Consider the following 20,356-nt stretch of genomic DNA (forward strand, 5'->3'; position numbering starts at 1 on the left):
ATTACTCTTTGGTTCTTTCGGTAAAGTCACGTAGAAAGAAAATAAATTAAATAATAGAATACGACGTTTCGATTGCAACACAAGCAACCGTCATCAGGTATAACTAAATATGAGAGAGAGACAAAACACAGACACGGAGACACACAGACACACACAGAGAGAGAGACACAACATAGACACACAGACAGACACACGAGCAGAGAGAGAGAACACAGAGACACACAGAGAGAGACAACACAACATCACTACACATGTAGTGAGGACTGAGAACTTCTCGCTACACTAATCACAAGTGGCTGCCCCCAAATTCAAACCCAGGATCTCAGTGGTGCCATCTCATTCCTCTGACCCCTGACCTGCCCGGCCACATTGAAGCATACCAATCGCTAGTCAATGTAACTGTGGGTCGTACCGCATGCTGTTTGGCTTGATGTCCGACGTTTCGTTCCACGTGCTCCTGAAAAAGCCTATGAGCGCGTGGAACGTAACGTCAGACATGGTGCCGGACAAAACGCGGTACGACCCAAAATAACGTCGAGAGCCGTACAACAAAGACAAAGATCCCCCTTATATATAGCCTTCAGATACTTTTGGGACAAGTGCTGCTAGCGAGAACACCTATAAAGGCCAGCATGGGTGGCCACCATCAAGCCCGACCACCTTTGTCTACCCAGTGGCGATGCTTATACACAGCACCAGGTACTAATTCGAGGCTGAGTCGACCTAGCGGAGGCCCAGGACTGGTTCAGATAATCGTCACTCGCTGTGACCGTGAGCGGGAATCGAACTCGGGTCACCCCGGTTTCGTAGCGCAGCCGTACAACACAGCCGCGAACACCTCCACGACAGCGTGCTCCTTGACGAAGTTCGCGTCCGCTGTGAAGTCCGCTTGCTCTGGACGAGTTGCCGCCGTGACCTGCAGCTGACCCCACCGTGTCGCGTACAGGACGATGTTCGCGGGCGCACCGACGATGCTACTGGGCGAAGCGCTGGTGCTCCAGCGAGCTCTGTCGCCCGAGGACCAGGAGAGCATTGGAGGGGGCGCCCCAGGGATAGCGCTCACTCCCAGCATGGTGGCAGCAACGTTCGTGCTGCCGGACAGCGGCTCGGGCCCACGGGTGTGACGGGTGAATCGATGCTCACGCGCTCCTCCTGCCCTGACCGTAACCCTTCGCCTCCGTTACCTGCATGTGCCCAGACGCTGGGTTGGACCCACGTCCAACGTTTACGCAGAATGTTCTCCGTTAGTTTTGAGTAGTGTTACACCCTGCACCCCTGCAACCAATTGGCCAAAAATGCACCCCATCTCATCAGGTATCAGATGTACTTGTATTGGTGACCACCATGCATTGCAGGTTGTCATAGGCTGCTCGCACTGCTATGCTCCCCATCTTCACCAACCCACACTGGCCAGCGTGGTGAAGTATGGTGAAATATCCTTCAAGATCCACTCGGCCTTGGCAGGCCCTCAATCCAGCAGTGGATTGGCAGAGGGTTGTACATTTGCAACATCCTGCACACGCTGTTTTCTTGCTACTGCAACCCAGGCGAATGTTGGTCTGGCTAATTATCACCAGGCTTACCACCACACTACACCCACTTATTATACACCCACTTAATGATAATCATCACGAATGAATGTATTCATCCAGGAAAGCCTCACTGCATTTCTGCATTCTTTATCAGGGGAGTCTTTCTTCGGTACGTTTCCTTGTAGCCTTCAAATGTAATGCTTTGCAAGTGAAAGAAAATATCGAGCACAAGGACAAAGAAATCACCACGCACAAGGGGGAATAACATTCAAAGATTAGCACAAATGGTTCCACGAACCCACTAACCACTTCACTGCCTGGCGGATTTGGCAAGGATACCGTGCAGGAGAATTTGCGAATAAAGGGCTTGGTAGCCTCCTATAGTTGGGGTAATGCTGCGCCACTGCACTACATCATACAAGTTTGAGGCACATATGGAGTTTTTATTTTTTATCATCAGAGAGACATCCCAACACATGCAGTATGCAATCTCTCCTAAACTTTTGAACTACACCCACAGCAGCTGCCACCATTTTACATTTCAACCTACGATGGGTTTTTTTTTGCCTCTTGGCCAAAACTGGCTCCAGGGAATAATAATTTGCACAGAGGTGCCTCATTGAAAGAGGTGACAGCCAATTCCCAAAAATGCCTTTGTATTTGAAGCCAGTGGACATTCATGTTTAATATTAACCGTTAGGAAAAGCAAGCATCCACGGCAGGGACGCGTCGCGAGAAGGGACGATGGTGCGTGGTCAGGGACTGGCGACGGAGTGGCAACCGAGGGAGGGAGCGGCCATTCTGTTGGAGCAGCTCCTGTGCACCGATAGACATCGCTAAGCGCCATGAGTGGGGCTGGGGACAGGGGGGCGTGGGGAGCGATTTGTTTTTATTGGGCCACCTCCGAGATCCAAACCCTTGCACCGTGAGCGCCAGGCATCGCGCGAACGCCAGGCCCTCCTCGCTGGAGTGCTGCGAGCACCGCTGTGAAGGATGGGATGAGAGCAGCCCGAGTGGTGCTGCAAGTGAATGGCTGCTCTGATTGAATCCACGAGGCTCTTGGCGATGTGGACGTTGTTGGTGTTTGTGGGTGGACCGAGGAGCACCTGCAATTGCTGTGGGTAATAGCCGAGCGAGCGTGCTGTGCCGAGCATTATAACTGTGCATGCGTGTACGTTGCGCTGGACGTTATAACCAGGTGAAGGTGCTCGAGGGTGTTATGACTTGGTGTGTGTGTGTGCTGCGCTGGGCAATGTAAACGGACATTGGTTGGGTCATGTGCATCCTACTTCACAAGAGAGACCCCATTCCCGGGCCACATGACCCTCAGTGCCTGTGTCTTCAGCCTTTGTTGTCACCGGGATTGATTTTTTTGTGGAATCAGGGCGCGCTTGTAAAACTGTGTTAGATGCGCGAATGCGCTCTTATACTCGCTCTCAAAGAATCGCTGCTCTCCCCAGAGTCTGTGCTCCCACTGGATCATCGCCGTCTTATTCACCCATCCCACAGCCTGGACGATGATTGCGGTGCATCTACGCCACGCCTGCGCGTGCACTCAAATTAATCACAGTCGTGCTGGTTTGGCTCCAGACATATCTTTGATTCCAGCATCTGTAGTCTATGGGCTCTGAGTGTCATCGCTCATGTGCGGTGGAATGGAGATTCGCACGAAAGGGGGCACTTTCCGTTGTGGTGGTGGCGGAATCGTGCGGTGATTGCCCGTGGCATCTTGGGCAACAGACACAAAATTGCGTGCAGTGCTGAAGCATAAACCTAGTCGTGACCTCACCACACGTCCTTAAGCCTCCTTACACGCCCTCACCACCCCTCAAACCATTGACCGCGTTCACACACCACTGCCCGATTCGATCATTCACCAGCAGCGTTTCATATATTTACCACGAAACGACCCCTGAGGTCGTCCACCGGCTCACTCGCCAACCTTCACATGAACATGCAAACGTAACCTGATCAAGTCCCCACCATAGAAAAGGAGACCACCGTTTCACCACACGGTCATATGCGTGACCTCGCCCACCACGTTGTCACGCTCAAGCCTGTGCGAATGGCACCAGGGTGAAGCACTGAGTAACCGAGGTGCAAGAGGGAGCGCAGTTGAGTGGGCGGAGGGTCAAACCGCTTCCGGTTACGTGGCTGGGTGGAGGTCGTGTGGACGAAGGGGCTAAGGGAATGCTGTTTGCACGCCAGCGACGTGGCCGGCTAAAATGGGATTGGTGCAGCGAGCGGAGAGGTTTGTTTTACCACATTACGCTTCTCTTCACATCACACGCCACCCCTCTGTGCTTGGGATATTCTCGTTTGCTTCAACATGGGATCTCCGATTCTGGCCAAGATCTACAATAGTGCTCAGCTGCTACCGTTATTGTTGGGCTTACACAATCGTGTACAAGTGTGCATGTGTGTGCTGGTGTATAGGTGCCGTAGTGGTTTACACACTGCGCTACGAACCCGGCGATTTGGGTTTGATTCCAGGCCAGGGCTGACAAATGTTGCAAGTGATAACTTAATATGTCCTGGGCTTTGCCTAGGTTGTCTCCGCCTTAGGTAATTATATGTTGAGGTGTATAAACATCAGCTCAGGGGAGATAAATGCGGCCAGGCATGGTGCTAGTCACACCACTCTCTCGTGTGCTATAGGTGCTCGCTAACAGCCCCAGCAGTCAATACAGAGGGGTCTCTGTCTCTGTGCATATGGAGGAAGGTGTATGCGGCTGCATTTTCTCCATGTTTGGCCAATTTGTCGTAATTTCCCCCATTCACATCTGCTGCCGTATGCACACTGCGCTCCACTGGCCCCATGTAGATAACAGCGTCGCATCCCCAATTCATCACGGGCTACTTCCATAGCCTCGCTCGTGTGCACGCGCTACACAGCTCCCCCCTCCTCCCTGCGTTACACTCACTTCTCTCTCCACCCTCGATCCGCCATCTCCTCTCTCCCAACCTCCACTCCACCCATCCATTCTCTTCCCTCGTTCCTCTGCCACCTCTGTCCTCCAATCCACTAATTTCCTCATACCCCACCCCTCCCTCCCGCCCTCTCCCCTCCTTTCCCACCTCCCCTGGGTAGGGTGAGATTTGGTGGAGAGAAGCATAATGTGGAAATATGGAGTGTGACGAGACACACTATAGGTAGTATGACATTGCTCATCATTTTTGTCAATTTCTTCGCTAAAAATTAAATGCATGAATTCATGGTTTTCATATAATATTTATCATCCAACAACAGAACCAAGCGCACTCTCGCACGCAGCCTCGCTCGCGTATTATCACGCGCGCGCGCGCATACACACACGTGCGCGCATACACACACGTGTTGCTCAGTGACATAGTAACACCTTGTGCTCAAGGCACAGGGCTGCTTGAGCATCTGAAGAGGAAGAGAGTGAAAAATCAGATATCTGTCTGTCTCCCCGTCACCTGCCCTGCAGCCAACGGGCAGAGCACATGCGGTCCATATCGCTTCCACAGAGTGCCTGAAGGGGAAAACGTGCAAACTGTTCCATCAATTAAAACTCCATTTGTACGCTCATAGGTACTCGCATCAAAAGTCTCTAATAAATGGATGATTAACTACGCATGATGGTAGAACCATCTAAGCGAAGCAACAAGGCAAACACGTCAAAACAAGACCAAACAGAACACATGGGACAGCGCAGATGGCTGTATCAAATGGGACGGAACAAAAGAATGGATTTTTCAATTGAATCGTGTCACCGAATCACGACGATTCATTGAATAGCCGAAGGCGATAGTGAATTGTTCATTGCCTCTTAATGTGATCCCTCCCACAATGCACAGACTGCATAGCATTACACCCACCGCCACATCTCGCAGCTCGAAAAGACAGCACTAAGACAAGCCATTGCATCACACGGCGTCACACAGCATCACACAGCGTGCCAAAACAACGCCGCTTGCAGCACACCGTCACACGTGAACGCACGGCAATACGCACAGCAAGGTGATAGCGTCATGTGTTTATTTTACATCGCCACTTTTGACAAATCGCAAAATGTAATTGTAATTAAATGTACTTACAAATGTATAGTATGCTTATTAAATACACTCTGTGGACTATCGTTTGAAACCTATGAATATGTTTTAGGGATAACTAGTAAAAAAAAAAACATTTTGTAGAGGAGGAGGTATTTCTAAAGTGATTTACCATTGCATGTACAGTATAAAGTCCTGATCTATAATCTCCTTGCTCTGAGCCTCACTGCATCCCAGCATCTCTAAAGGGGCAGTGCTGCTACTGCTGCTGCTGCAGCACCGATTGTCTCGCACGTTACGATGAACAGTGGCACACACAGCCAGGGGTGGTAACACCGCCGGTGCTACAAGAAGATCACTCCCTGAGGCCGGAGGTGACCTATGCCGCCGGCTGATGGAGCAGCGTCTCCAGCCGGGATACCTCATCCTCGTCCGGGGTGGACAATTTGGAAGACAGCTGATGAACCTCGACAGCTCCACCTTCCTTGGCAAGGACCAGGCCCGATGGGAGGCCTGGCTTCTCCGGGTCTCCAAACGCAGCCATCGCCACCACCCTGCCACACCGTAGGAAGTACAGGTCCCGCATGTAGCTTCAAACACTGCTGATGCTGGTGCCGTTCGGTGGAGCACATGTATATAGGCTAGGCTGACACAACACACGAAGGGCTGGTTTGGCCAGTAGTAAGCATGTACGCCTTTTGTTTATAAGTGCTGTGGTTTGCGCACCACACCAAGTACTCGTTTAAGGCTGAGTATATTGAGTGCAGGTTGGGTTTCCACCTATCCTAGGATCATGTTTTTGAGGGAGCTGATCTGCAACATCTGTAAGTCTTCCCTGGACATTAAAAACTTCAGTTTTCGTCAGTTTCATAGCAATACACCACTCAAGAAGATGCACTCACCATGCAGTCATCCCCTCTTCCATTACTAGGGAAAATATTCCCATAATGTGTTCCAGTTTTTTTTTTACTTCATAGGTAGCAACCCTAAGTGGAGACCTAGAACAATTTTGGATGCCATGTGTCACAGATGTTATTCACGGCTGCTGAGAATCAAACTCGTGTTGCCCGGATTGGAGCAGCAGTACCACAGCTCACAATGCGAGAGAACACGTTTAAACACACGGCAGACGCTTGATATGGACACATTCATTCAGAAACATTCAAACAACCCAGATAACACTCATCATTCAACAAAACCCAGATGACCACAAACCACAGCATCGCTGATATATGTTGTGCTGATTTGTCCGATTGTTTATGCCTCTGGAATGTTAGGTTTACTTCTGGTGAATTGAGGAGTCATCAAAGAGGCTAACAAGTGCGAGGTGGCCACGTGGCTTAGGTGACTCACGCCAAAGTCAAAGCACGGCTGTCAATACTGAGCGTGGGTTTCAAATTTTGGCAACCGTCACTAAACCAGGTTTCTCCATCTTCTTGGTTCTTTCGGTAAAGTCACGTAGAAGGGAAATAATAAAATAATAAAAATATTAAACAATAAAATACAAATTCTCACGACGTTTCGACCACAACGCAAGCAGCCGTCCTCAGGTGAAGAACAGACGCTGTCTTTCCGACAGACCTGTTCTTCACCTGAGGACGGCTGCTTGCGTTGTGGCCGAAACGTCGTGAGAATTATTTTATTTTGTTTTATTATTTTATTATTTCCCTTCTACGTGACTTTACCAAAAGAACCAAGAAGATGAATCCCTGCAGTCACGAAAGCTTTAAATCAGGTTTCTCCAGTCTATCACATTCATGGGTCACTCGCCAATGACTGCACAGAACAAGCAACTTCCATTTTATTCCCCACTTCATTTGTCATATTCCAGCTTCTGACGACTACACGACGTTTGCTTTGATTGCCATTCGACAAGCACCTCGCCAGTCGGGGCATGTGAGACCGTGCACTACCTGGTGGGTGAACGAGGCAATTGAAAGGACCCTGGAAGCTTTGCGATTGAAATCGAAATGTTAAGTGGACAGTTGCGGTGGTACGCAATCAGAAATAACATTTAAAATATCACCCTTTTCATCATGAACCCTGCGTGACAGTTGAGGATATATATATAAAATGCACTTTGAAGAGGGGCCAATACCCAACATGTTTGTAGTTCTTTGACGTCATCTTCCGCACGGTACTTGCTCTAACGCTGCACAATGCGCTGCATTTCTGTTACAGTCATATTCTTAGGTTTTTTCGGTAAAGTCACGTAGGTAAAAAATGTAAATTAATAAAAGTAAAATAAAACAAAATAAAAATAACGGAAATTTTTCCAGCTCGTGACGTGACACTAAAAGTAAAATTGGAACATAATTGTGAGAAAAAATAAACTGTGTTTTTTTTTAAGGATAGCAAAGTGTTAATGCTGAACACTAAACATTTAACGATCCATCAAATCAGCAATTATAATTGATTTTCAAGCTTGTGACACATGCATCAAATCACGTGTGTAAGAACAAATATTTTACGATTTCTACAAATTACAGTACACTGACGCATATCCGACTCGCAGATAAGGTTACTGGACCAAAGCAAGGCACAGATGGCGCTTTAAACATGGGGAAATATTTGACTGCTGTTGAGAAGTGAGCAAATTAATGTGAGATTACTGTGTGTGGGGTGTCGCAGTGGCGAGATGCTATCTCCTGGGTTCGATCCCGATCCTGAAACCTGTATATTGGGCTATCATTTGTGGCCAGGTCACTTCTAAAAAATATTTCTATAGCTCAGTTGGCCTTACCTAGTAAAATAAATAGTTTAGTTTGATTGTCGAAAAGTCAAAGAGTTGTGAACGTCAATAAAAAAATGTGTGTCAAATCGTGCACCAATACTGCACTGGATGTAGGTGATTAATCACTCGATACGGATATGTGATGGTTGGGGATGCGACGTTGTATCGTGTTTGCATGTCGTATGTACCGTATGTAAATGGTACTGTAACCTTAAAGAGATAGCTCAAATGAACAAAAAAAATAAAACACAATGAGACAACACTGCACAAAATAGTGCCAATTTTTGTATAGAACTGTGCCTGAGGATCGTGGCAATGGCTGTGATGGGTGTGGAGGAGGGCGAGTCGCCAAACGCCACCCTCGACGCGCTGCGTGACGCACCGGAGCCTAAAGGCCTTGGGCCGCAGTCAGTGGCCACTCCAAGCCACTAAATAGCGTCTCGACCAGTGGCCTTTAAAGGAGTTTGCAACAGGTGACAGTATGCATGGAAAACGTACGCTACATAACGGTATTCGAGTGCATTTAATATGCTCGGTAATGGTATTATGGTGGATTTAATATCCTACGTAATGGTATTCTAGTGCATTTCATAAACAAGGTATGCTAGGTAACAGTTTTGTAGTGCAATTAATATCCATGGTATATGCGGTCAGGGTATTCTAGACGATTTAAATGTGCTCGCCTCACGAATATTTCGGCATTACACCTCGATTTCACGCAAAATGCCGTCGCACGCCGTGCACACGCGAGGCGTGCGTACGGCGTGATTTTATTTCTCTATGGGCAGGATCTCTTCGTGCCCCATTTCTTTCTGACCGGCACACACACACACCCCGGCGCGTAATGCTCCACTTTAACCGCCGGCGAGCAGCGCGGCGCAGGCCCGGACAGGGGGTGGAGCAGGGGAGGAGGGGGCGACCGTACCCACGTGTCGGCTTCTCCAAGCTGAGCGCCCCGCCGCGGCTCCGCAGGAGGTCCCACGATCGGACCTGCCCCGCGCCGTCCAGCACGAAGAACACGGCCGGGCGCGACAGCGACCACTGCACGGCACGGGGGGCCCGGCTCTCCGCGAGGCCCTCCTGCTCCCCAGGCCAGCTCTCCAGGGGCTCCTCGTGCCCGAGCGAGTGCAGGCGTATCCCACCGTCGCCGCTGCCCATCTGCACAGCACGGGGAACACGCAGGGAGATGCAGCACGCTTGCAGTGTTTCCACTGCACCAGAGAAGGTTCTTCTGTATCAGCGGTTCACTGCATTAGACATGTTGGTTATCAGTGGTGCACAATACCAAGGAGTGCACACCATCAAGGATAGACAATGTCACACTGTGAGAACGCGGAAGACCAACGCAGCCAAGGGCACGGGTTGCCCGACTGCATCAGTCTACCACGTGCTGTACGAGTGGTGACCTCGCGCTCTCTCCAAGTCCGGCTTCACGCGGTTTGACTCTGTGGGCCATGTTAGAATGCTAGAGCTGGTGAATAGGTTTTGGGGGACCAAGTCCTGTTAGCCCTCAGCCACCAGCCGCCTGTGCTTCTGTGTTCCACTCACGAGGAACAGGGGCAGCCCGAAGGGAGAGATGGAGCAGGTGCTCGCGTGCCGGGAGAGTGGGCAGCCGGCGCCAGGGCTGGGATGGTAGCAGCGGTTGGAGGAGCGGTACCCGGGGCGCGCACAACGGAGCACGTACGCCTGCCTCGCGCACGCACACACACACGCACGGGAACCCGCATACACACGTGTGTGCCCATGGGTGCCAAAAGCAGTGAGAAGTTGGAGCAGTGAGCGGGTGAAGCAGTGAGCGGCTGGAGCAGTGAGCTCAATGTGGTGTGGGCTGACGGTGCGGCGAGCATTGCTCACCGTGTCCGTAATGATGAGGTAGTGGGCAGGGTCGCACGGAAGAAAGTGCAGGCCCAACGTTACGGGCTGCACCACAGGAGCACGGCTCTTCCCAAACAGCCTGCCCAGCGCAGCAACAGAACCCAGCAGCAATCGGATACAGCAACTTGATACAGAAGCTTCACACAGTGGCAGCATCACACGATACAGAAGCAGCATAACACAGCAGCGTCGAGCAGACCTCACAACGTGCGGTGAGGTGTGTTGGGGGGCATGGTGAGATGCGGTGAGATGCGGTCAGGTGTTAAGGTGTCGTGTGAGGGATGTCGAGGCGTAACGAGTTGTGCCGAGTTTAGTGTGATTTGTTGAGGCGTGCCGAGTCGTGGTGAGGTGCAGACTGTGCTCACGTTGGATGCAGCTGTATCCTGGAGCTGTGGAGTAGCTTGACTCGGCCACCCGGCATCAGTCCTGGCACGTGGGGTAGCAGGTGGCAGAGTGCACGGTCAGTGCTCGGCCAACTTACCCGGCCGACACCCGGTCAACTCATCCAGCCGACTCATCGAGATGACTCAATTCGGCAACTATATATTGTAGCATAATATAGTACAACAATGGATGGTTGCTGCACTGCACTCTGCTGACAATGCACAGACACATAACACGTGGAAAAACATGTGGCTCCTAAACTGCCAACCCTCACACATTATTTGCAACATCTGAAACCGCTCCGTGGATCACTTCCCGCGTGCTTGCGGACCAGCAATCGTCCGTGGACTACAGGTTGGGTACCGCTGGTAAGAAACCACTTGTGGTCTGCTGCGTGAGTGTGGGACTAACGTCACGGTGGCGAGGTGTTAACTACCTCGCCTGATATACAGGTCGTGGGCTTGATCCCGACCCTTAAGCCAGTTGTCGTTTTTAGTTTGCGTATTCTCCCCCTGATTGCGTGGATTTTTCTCCAGGTCCTCTGGTTTTTCCATCCACATTTAGAAACGTGCGTTAAGAGTATTTGGATTTAAAGCTTTCGTGACTGCAGGGATTCATATTCTTGGTTCTTTCGGTAAAGTCAAGTAGAAGGAAATAATATAAATATAAAACAATAAAAATTCTCACGACGTTTCGACTGCAACACAAGCAATCATCATCAGGTGTGAAATCAACAGCAAGAAAATTTGAAAAAAAAAATATTGCTGTGGATTTCACACCTGATGATGATTGTTTGTGTTGCAGTCGAAACGTCGTGAGCATTTTTATTGTTTTATATTTATATTATTTTATTATTTCCTTCTATGTGACTTTACCGAAAGAACCAAGAATATAGAGTATTTGGTTTCTAGAAAATTCCATGTGATAAGCTACTTCGTTGAGCTATCATTTGTGGCCAGGTCGTTTAAAAAAATTAGCTATATGGCTTAGTGGGCCTTACCTGGTAATATATCAATAGTTTTAGTAATTTTAATGAAAGCTGAAATTTGGCAGATTTAAAATCGAGTATATGCTTATACAGTAACTAAAAAATATATAAATCCATTAACCAGTTTTAATTTGGGTCCCCAAACCTTTATGGCTTAGATGTTGATTGGTTTCACTGACAGGGCAGGTTCCGTATAACTTTATGGAGAGCTTCAAATCTAACCCGAATCGCTTGCAAAGTACGTGTACGATCTTCATAATCGGTGAACCAAGTAATTTGCTTTCCATGGAGTGTGACACTCAGGCTGATAGAGAGAAGAGAAAGTCGACTTACTACCAGTTACCGGTGTCAAAACATTCCCCCCATCATCCTCAGAATACAGTTATAATTAACTTTTAATTTACAGAACGTCTAAATACCACTTCTCAAGACAAAAGGTTAAAGTGATTTCCTGCTCCAATGAGCATTGAGAGGCATCGGTGCTCATCTCCTGTTTACAGCCCTGCAGAGCCAGTGGTGGTAAATTCCACATTCCCATGGCGGGGGCGAGTCTTCTAACAACCACTGTTGACTTCCGAGCAAAATGGTACGTATTTTTATCGACACCCAGATGATAGAGTCAACCCCAACATAGATTTAACTGGAAATCTCCCAATCGCGAGCCGCTCACTCTGATGTTGTGCCAACTGGGCAGATGCTAAATAAAAAGACATACGGACCAGGGTGACAAGCAGAGAACCAGGGTTGGGTTTTATTCTTACTACTATTATAATAAAAGATCAGCCACGTCAGAGTACCTCAATGAAGCTCAGTGAGGCACAGCTGTGCGTGCAAAAAACCCCAAACACTGCCGTGTCAATGTACAATAGCAACCAGCACTGCCTGAATCTACTTCACGGAATTGTTCGGAGGCTGTTAGAGTGAGTGCTGACACTGACGCTGGCACGCTGGCCACATTCACTGCACATAAAGCTGCCCCCACAAGCTTGGCTGAATGCAGCAATAGTCATCACACAGACAATGATGCCCTGTGTAGCCAAGCACAGCATTTTAGGGCAAGTGCTGTTAGCGAGGACCTATTGTCATTGTATTACATTTGTTTCATCAGGAAAGCCTCACTGAGTCTCAAGAATCTTTTTCAGGTGGGTCCTGCCAAGTTTCCTCAGTAGAGGGCGTTGAATTCTACGCATATTTTAGTGGGTAATCTTTCAAATTTGGCCCAGGACTCCAGCACACAATGTCCCCACACTCTTGCGAATGACGTCACGGGATCTTGAAAGTCCACGGTGAAGCGTGCGGCGCCTATTCTTACGATGAACACACCAGCCAATGTATTCATCAGCACGCTCGTTGGTTTCGAATCTTGAACATCTGCAACAATAGGCGAATGTGCTACCATGTCCGCTAGGTCAGGTCACCGCCCCTGCTCCATTGAGGCCAGAAGGGCACAATGGGGCCTGTTTGTGGCCAGTACCACGCACCTGGCCACCTTTGTCTCCCTAGTGCTTGTGAGTACGCACTGCGCCAGGCTCTTATTTAAGGCCGAGTCGGCGCAGGGGAGGCCCAGAATAGGTTGAGATATTGCTCGCCACTGATGTCGGCCATGGCTTGCAATTGAACCCAGGTCGTGGGGGTTCGGAGTGGAGTGCGCAAACTACTGCACCGTTGCTCTCCCCAACAGCCCACACACACACACATGCAGATACAAGATTTTTTTTTAAATAGATGACAACACACACACACACACGCAAACAGTGATGCACTCTAAATTACGCAACGTAAAATGTAAAGAGCTCTTTTCGGTAGATGTGCACAGAGGCTCTGTGTTCCGGTCTGTGTGAAATTAGCTTGAAGCTTCATCGATGACAAACAGAGATTTTAAAGTTACAGTCGTGTGGTTCCATTGTCTCCCAGCGTGACTGTCCCGGAGTGAAGCTCCCTTGGAATCTGAAATTGCCGGTACACGTTGGAGCATTGTCATGGAGACAAAACTGCCAATCTTCCGGGCCAAAAGTGCAGACAATTAGATGTGCTCTCTTTGCGCTTGCTCGTTAATATGAGCCGCACGCAGCCACCATGACAACCAGGAGCCCTGCATCATAATCCAGTCACCATGGTTACCAGAACCCCTGCTTTAGGATCCAGTCACCATGGTAACCAGAACCCTTGCATCAAAACTCAGTTACCATGACTACCAGAACCTCTGCATAAAGCCCAATCACCATGGCTAATAAGACCCCTGTATCGGAACCAAGTTGATGTGGTAACCAGAATCCCTACATCATAACCCCGTTTACATGGCTACAAGGATGCCTATATCAGAAGCCAGCTGTCATGGTTACCAGGATCTGTACATCACAAACCGGTCACCATGGTTACCAGGATCCTTATATCAGAACCCAGTTTCCGGGGTTAACAGAATCCTCGCATCAAAACTGCGTTGCCATGGCCATCGGGGTACCATTGTACGGTCAAACCAACCCAGAATCCGTACCCAGCCAGCCGCTGCACAAGCAGCACATTTGGGCATTCACAGCCTCGCATCGGAACCGGGAGGAGAGGACAAGGTTCTGTCACTGGGAGCAAAGCCCAGTCACGAGGAAGGTTTGCCGAGGCGAGAGGCTGGAAAACCTGTTTGTGACCCGGGATGAAAATTAGCAGCTAATTCATGAGAGCGCAGTTTGAGTGAATTTGAAACAATCGAGGCGCGCTGCCTTGAATATCAATGCTGTGTTCTGCAGGACACTGCGTGCGAGACTGGCAGTGGGGGGAGGGTGGGGAGGTACAGAGGCAATGGAAGATGCGGGGGGAGGGAGGGGGCGGGAGGCCCCCGCGCTTTTCACGCCCATGTTTTCACAGCAACCTCAAACAAAGCAGCTGCTCCTGCAGTCGTGATCCGCGCTCGGCATGCTGATGAGCATCCTCGCGCGCGTGTCGTATATACGTGTTCTATACCACACGCGCACGGTGCACACACACACATACGTGTGTGCGCACATACGGTGCACACACGTGTGTGTGTGTGCCGTGCGGCATTCAGAAGGGCCGTGCACTACCCGCTCGTACCCCAAAAGCGTGCGGTGCGGGCGTTTGAAACGCGCGCACGCTGACACGCGCGCTCTCTCGCGCTGCGCACGAGCGCGGGGTGGCGAGGCGCGGGCGGGCATGCCGATGAGCGGGGCTGTGGAGAAAACAAAGCCGCGAGTGTCCCTGCGAGCGAACGGACACGCACGCGGAATCTTAATGAGAGCGCGTGGCACGTGTGCCGCCCAAGTGCGTGGGGGAGAGGTACCGCACGTGAGGCATGCTAATGACAGCCGCGCGCACAGCCGTGCGTGCGTGCGGACCGCGGGTGCAGCGTGACACCTATGGGTGGGTTGGGAACAGATTTAAAGCGCCCTCGAAATCGCGCCCCCACCCCCCTCCTCTGGCGGCCTTTCGCAGCTCTCTGTGAACGCCGCACACCCCCCCCTGCCGTCGCCCCGCGAGCGATCACAACCCTGTACCCACCCATCTGTAACGACAACGGAGCCTGCGTGCGGTGTGAGTGGACTGGTGGCCACGGGAGGTAATGACAGCAGGGGTATCGGCTGTGAGTGCGAAGGGACTGGTGGCTACGGGAATGTTCGAGAAGGGAGCGCGGAAGAGGGCCGGTGGAGTCGGCCGGTAGAGGGAGCGTCCAGAGTCAGCGAGAAGGATCGAGGAGGGGGCGTGGCCTCGTGTTGGTATATAAAAGGGGGAGATGCGCGGGAGACTCGGGGCTGTTGCAGTGGGGGTCTCCTCCGCCTGATGTCAAGTGAACGCAATGGCGGAGCCAGGATTTTCAGGTGGGGGAGGGGAGGCAACCTCTCCAGCAATGAAAAATGATCGGAGTTGTTAGTAAGGACTTGTCCCTTGCTTTTTATTCGACGCGTGTGCGGCGATGGCGCAGCCATCGATCAAGGGTCGAATTCGAACCGCGTTGTGTGATCGGCATCGCGCTCGCTGAAGGTGTTGATGCCTCAAGGGAAGTCGTGTACTGTATACGCAACTGCGCACAATTCTGTGAGTCACTTGCAACTGCTTTGCCGTTACTTATTGCCAATTGTGGACTCAGACTATTGTCCTATCATCTCATAAAGTCCCTGGCACGTAATAATATGCTACACAGTGGCAGTGGGGGTCGCAAGATGCCGATATATTACTAATAAACCCCAATGATCCGATCGAAATTAGGGAATTCGATCGGATTGGGGGGGGGGGGGTGTGCCACCTCCCCCTACCCCACCTGGCTCCGCCAGTGAGTGAACGTGTCTTCAATAGGGTCCCATCTCAAGAGAAGTGTGTCAAGTTGTCATTACGCATCCATCGTAGTCGTCGGGCGGTATAGCTCCAGCACTCAAACTACCCTCCCGCAGCTCGAACGACGACCACTGTAATTCTCACGTGCGGGTGTATTACTCAACGGTTATCTGATGAAAACCGAAGTACACAATACCTCATTAGGTATTTTCCGGCAAAAGCCTGAAATGAGAGAAGAGTCAGGTGAGAAAATATAAAAAAAAGAGGAGAGGTAAGAGACAGAGACTCTGTGTTATACAACAAGAGAGAATGGATTGGTGGTGAGAGAAGATCGTGTAAATGAGATATGCGGTAAGAGGCACAACTGATATACAGACAAGAGAAGGAGACGCAGTGAGATGTCGTCACTCAAACATGTGAGTTCATTAAAATAAAAGCTCTAATTACATTTTGGAATTTCAGGCGTCGAGTGTTAATTGTTCGTCCAGAGCTGATGAGCACAAAAGGGGGCCGGATGTTTGGCTGAAGCTGAATGAGGCCTGTCTTCTTCATCCTGAAACTATGAGCTTCGTTTGATCTATTTATGCTGATAAATAGATCAACTCATAACAGATCACAGCAACACACAACAACACACCCTGAGCAACTCACTCTCTAGAAAACTCACTCTCTAGAAAACTCACTCCCGAGCAACTCTAGTTCCTAGAAACTCACGCCCTAGCAAACAACACCCCAGCAACTCACATCCTGACCAAACTTAGTTCCTAGCAAACTCACACCCTGAGCAACTCACTCCCTAGTAACTCAATCTCTAGCAACTCACACCCTGAGCAACTTAGTTCCTAGCAAACTCACTCCCTAGCAACTAAATTCATAGCAAATCACTCCCTGGAAAACTTACTCCCTCGCAACTCACAACCTGGTAAAACTCACACCCGAGCAAACTCACTTCCTGGCAAACTCCCTGGAAAACTGACTTACCAGCAACTTCCATCTTCGTGACACCCAAGCAAATTGACTCAATGGAAACTACATCCATGCAACTTATACCCTAGCAACTCACATCCTGAGAAACGCATACCCTAGCAACTGACCCACCCTAACAACGCACTCCCTAACACTAACCCTAGCAACTCACATCCTGAGCAACTCATACCCTAGCAACTGACACATCCTAACAACGCACTCCCTAACACCAACCCTAGCAACTCACATCCTGGGCAACTCATACCCTAGCAACTGACACACCCTATAAACGCACTCCCTAACACCAACCCTAGCAACTCACATCCTGGGCAACTCATACCCTAGCAACGGACACACCCTATAAACGCACTCCCTAACACCAACCCTAGCAACTCACATCCTGGGCAACTCATACTCTAGCAACTGACACACCCTAACAACGCACTCCCTAACACCAACCCTAGCAACTCACATCCTGGGCAACTCATACCCGAGCAACTGACACATCCTAACAACGCACTCCCTAACACCAACCCTAGCAACTCACATCCTGGGCAACTCATACCCTAGCAACTGACACACCCTATAAACGCACTCCCTAACACCAACCCTAGCAACTCACATCCTGGGCAACTCATACCCTAGCAACCAGAGGTGTGGACTCGAGTCATGTGACTTGGACTCGAGTCAGACTCGAGTCATGAATTTGATGACTTGAGACTCGACTTGGACTTGCATAACAATGACTTTGTCCCACCTCTGAGGTGTGGACTCGAGTCATGTGACTTGGACTCGAGTCAGACTCGAGTCATGAATTTGATGACTTGAGACTCGACTTGGACTTGCATAACAATGACTTTGTCCCACCTCTGCTAGCAACTGACACACCCTATAAACGCACTCCCTAACACCAACCCTAGCAACTCACATCCTGGGCAACTCATACCCTAGCAACTGACACTTTCACCACGCACTCCGAAAACTCACACGAGGATTGTAATGAATTACACCTTCACTGTGACCCGATTAACTATCGTGATTCACTTCAGGAACGTATCGTTTCATTTGTGCTCATTAGCTACGTCTCGTTTGTACTGGCTGCCATGCGTGTCCTCGTTTGTTCCGTCTTATTCACCATTATCCCGAAGGTAACATTTGTACATAATTAGCATACATTGCAAGTAACCGATTCTCACCCACAAGACTAAAAAAAATCAGGCATCGTGGACGTGAGAATCGATTTGAATTAACAAATCGATTGTCACACCCACGGACAGCACCCCCACCACCACCCCCACCAGTTTGTCTCCCGTGACGACATGCACACAGCCCCCCCACCACTACCACACCCTACCCCCACCACCCCTCCTCCCCAATCTGCCCAGCCCACTGACCCTGATGGTAATGCAGCTCTCATTATCGCCTCGGCAGTCCCCAGCGCCTGCGAGTTAACCACAAGACAATGAGTGCCGACGCCTGGCACGACGCGAGCCGCACGGGGAACCGCTCCGCCGTCACCTCGTGATCGTTTAACAGGTTTTATTCTCCCTGGCCTCGCTAATTGAAATACTTGCAAAGCTGAACGTATCGTTTTTTTATTATTATTATTATTCCGTTCAAGCGCGCATGCGCGTGTGTTTTTAATATATATGCCGAATGTGCCAGGCAATGATAGCCCTGGGCGTGCGGAGCAAACGGGGCATTGCGGAATCTGCCTCCTCACCACGGGGACGCCCACAAGTCACCACCGTCCCGTCGCGGCTAACGAGCGGTCATTAGCCGCGTGTCAGACGGCGCGGCACGGAACGGCGCCGTGCCGAGCCGAGCCATGCCGTGCCGAGCCCCGCGCGGGAAGGACCGGCCCGCATTGAGGAGTCGTCTCCACGGCAACCCGCAGCAGAAAGCCCCACAGCCTCCGGCTGCGCCGGGGAACAAATCGGCAACGCGGCCGCGAACAAACGGAACGGGGAGCGGTCACAGAGTGCGGTCACGCCACAAGCCCCCGGGGGAATGCGGCCCACGGGGGGGGGAGTGCGGTGGGGATTTTTTGACGGGGTCGGGCTGGAACTGGCCACGTGACGGGTTGATTGCTCGTGTGATTAGCGTAATGGGTTAATAATATCATCATTAACAAGCATTTAGCAGGAGCGTCTGGTAACCCAACGGCATTGGCTTACAAGCCCGTCTCTGTCGACGAGACCCGCAAGGTCCTGAGTGTGTTCACTTAAATAAATGCTGCTGGATCATGCTGGTCTGATGGGCCAAATTTGTTTTGTTATATGCCTTCACATCATCAACCGTGAGCCACTTCACGCTGGACAAAAGCATATCCAAGCCGTCGTCGTCGTCGCCGCCTCACGCAGCCCTACGATTTAAAAGTCCACCGAGCACCAGCGCGAGAGCTGATTTCACCGCTCCATCTCCGCAAACGGCCACCCTCTCAGGCGTGTCCTCTCCTTGAGCTGCCACTGTAACTAGTGACGCATCTTTCCCTAGCCCACTTACTCATCTTAATAAGACGTAAAAACGATTTTTTTTTACTTTTTATTTTATCAGGTAAAGCCCACAGAGCTATATAGCTCTTTTTCAGAAGCGACCTGGCCACAAATGATAGCTCAACGAAGTGGCTTATCATGTGAAAATGTATAGTAGCCAAGTACTCCAATCACATATTTCAAACGTGGAGGGAAAAACCAGACCCAGACAAAAATGCATGCGACCACGGGAAGAGCATGCAAACTCCAAATACACAGGCATCAGGTTCGTGATTAAACCCACGACCTCCTGTATACCAGGCGAGGTAGTTAACATCTGATCAGGTGATAGACAACGCGATGGTGTAATAGGTGTACGCGACAGGTTCTGTGGCAGGTCACGTGGCAGCTGTGGCCGAGTGTGATTGGTCGCGACTGGCGATGTGTTATAGGTGCGAGAAGTGCCATGCGAGAACACAACTTGTTCGTGTGATCGGGTGTGACGGATCGTGTGATCGGGTGTGACGGATCTTGTGCAGGCAACGTGACAAATCTTGTGAAAGGTTGTAGCTGGCCGTGTGACGAATAATCGCTCACCTAGGTCGCTCAGGGAGCCAGCCGCATCTGCTGTGGGCATCTCCAACACCACCTGGCACATTCACACCACACACGCGCGCACGCACGTGAATATTATACACACGAGTACGCGCATGCTTATCCACTTACTTACATGCATACATACACTGTCCTTCCTCCACACCTCCAATCAGCATGGCTGGCTACGCGGTGCAAAAGAAGTTCAACATACATTCAAATACACACATAAAGGCATGAATTTTTAAAGGAATGTGCAGATAGCAGGAAACTGGTGTACCTAAAGAAAGCTAAAAACATACGCGGGGATAAAACTAATTCTAGATTTGAAGTTTTTGTGACTGCAAGGATCCATACTCTTTGGTTCTTTTGGTAAAGTCACGTAGGTGAAAATAAAAAATATGAATAAAGAATAAAATATAAATTACTAAATTAAATCACGACGTTTCGGCTAATTTAGTTTTTTGCTGTGGTTGTCCCACCTGATGACAGAAGCTTGTGTTGCTTCCGA

General features: G+C 50.2%; 2 protein-coding genes across 3 annotated transcripts in view; one reads left to right on the top strand and one right to left on the bottom strand.

The window, feature by feature from the left end:
• The window catches only part of CFAP221 (cilia and flagella associated protein 221), a 64,407-nt gene extending 58,772 nt beyond the window's left edge, over positions 1-5,635 (top strand). For both annotated transcript variants that reach the window (XM_061563470.1, XM_061563469.1), the window contains exon 22: positions 947-5,635. In XM_061563470.1, coding sequence (XP_061419454.1) covers positions 947-1,124 — 178 coding nt within the window. In that variant the 3' untranslated portion in view covers positions 1,125-5,635. The remainder of the gene's footprint in view (positions 1-946) is intronic.
• Positions 5,632-20,356, bottom strand: part of DYNC2I1 (dynein 2 intermediate chain 1) — a 40,214-nt gene continuing 25,489 nt past the window's right edge. The window contains 6 exon segments of the mRNA XM_061563471.1: positions 5,632-6,103; positions 9,209-9,441; positions 9,832-9,969; positions 10,138-10,237; positions 10,524-10,584; positions 19,849-19,900. Of these exon segments, the coding sequence (XP_061419455.1) occupies positions 5,929-6,103; positions 9,209-9,441; positions 9,832-9,969; positions 10,138-10,237; positions 10,524-10,584; positions 19,849-19,900 (759 nt within the window). The 3' untranslated portion in view covers positions 5,632-5,928.

The sequence above is a fragment of the Lethenteron reissneri genome, chromosome 31 (assembly GCF_015708825.2).
Source record: "Lethenteron reissneri isolate LAM-NWPU_2019-01 chromosome 31, ASM1570882v1, whole genome shotgun sequence".
Lineage (NCBI taxonomy): Eukaryota > Metazoa > Chordata > Hyperoartia > Petromyzontiformes > Petromyzontidae > Lethenteron > Lethenteron reissneri.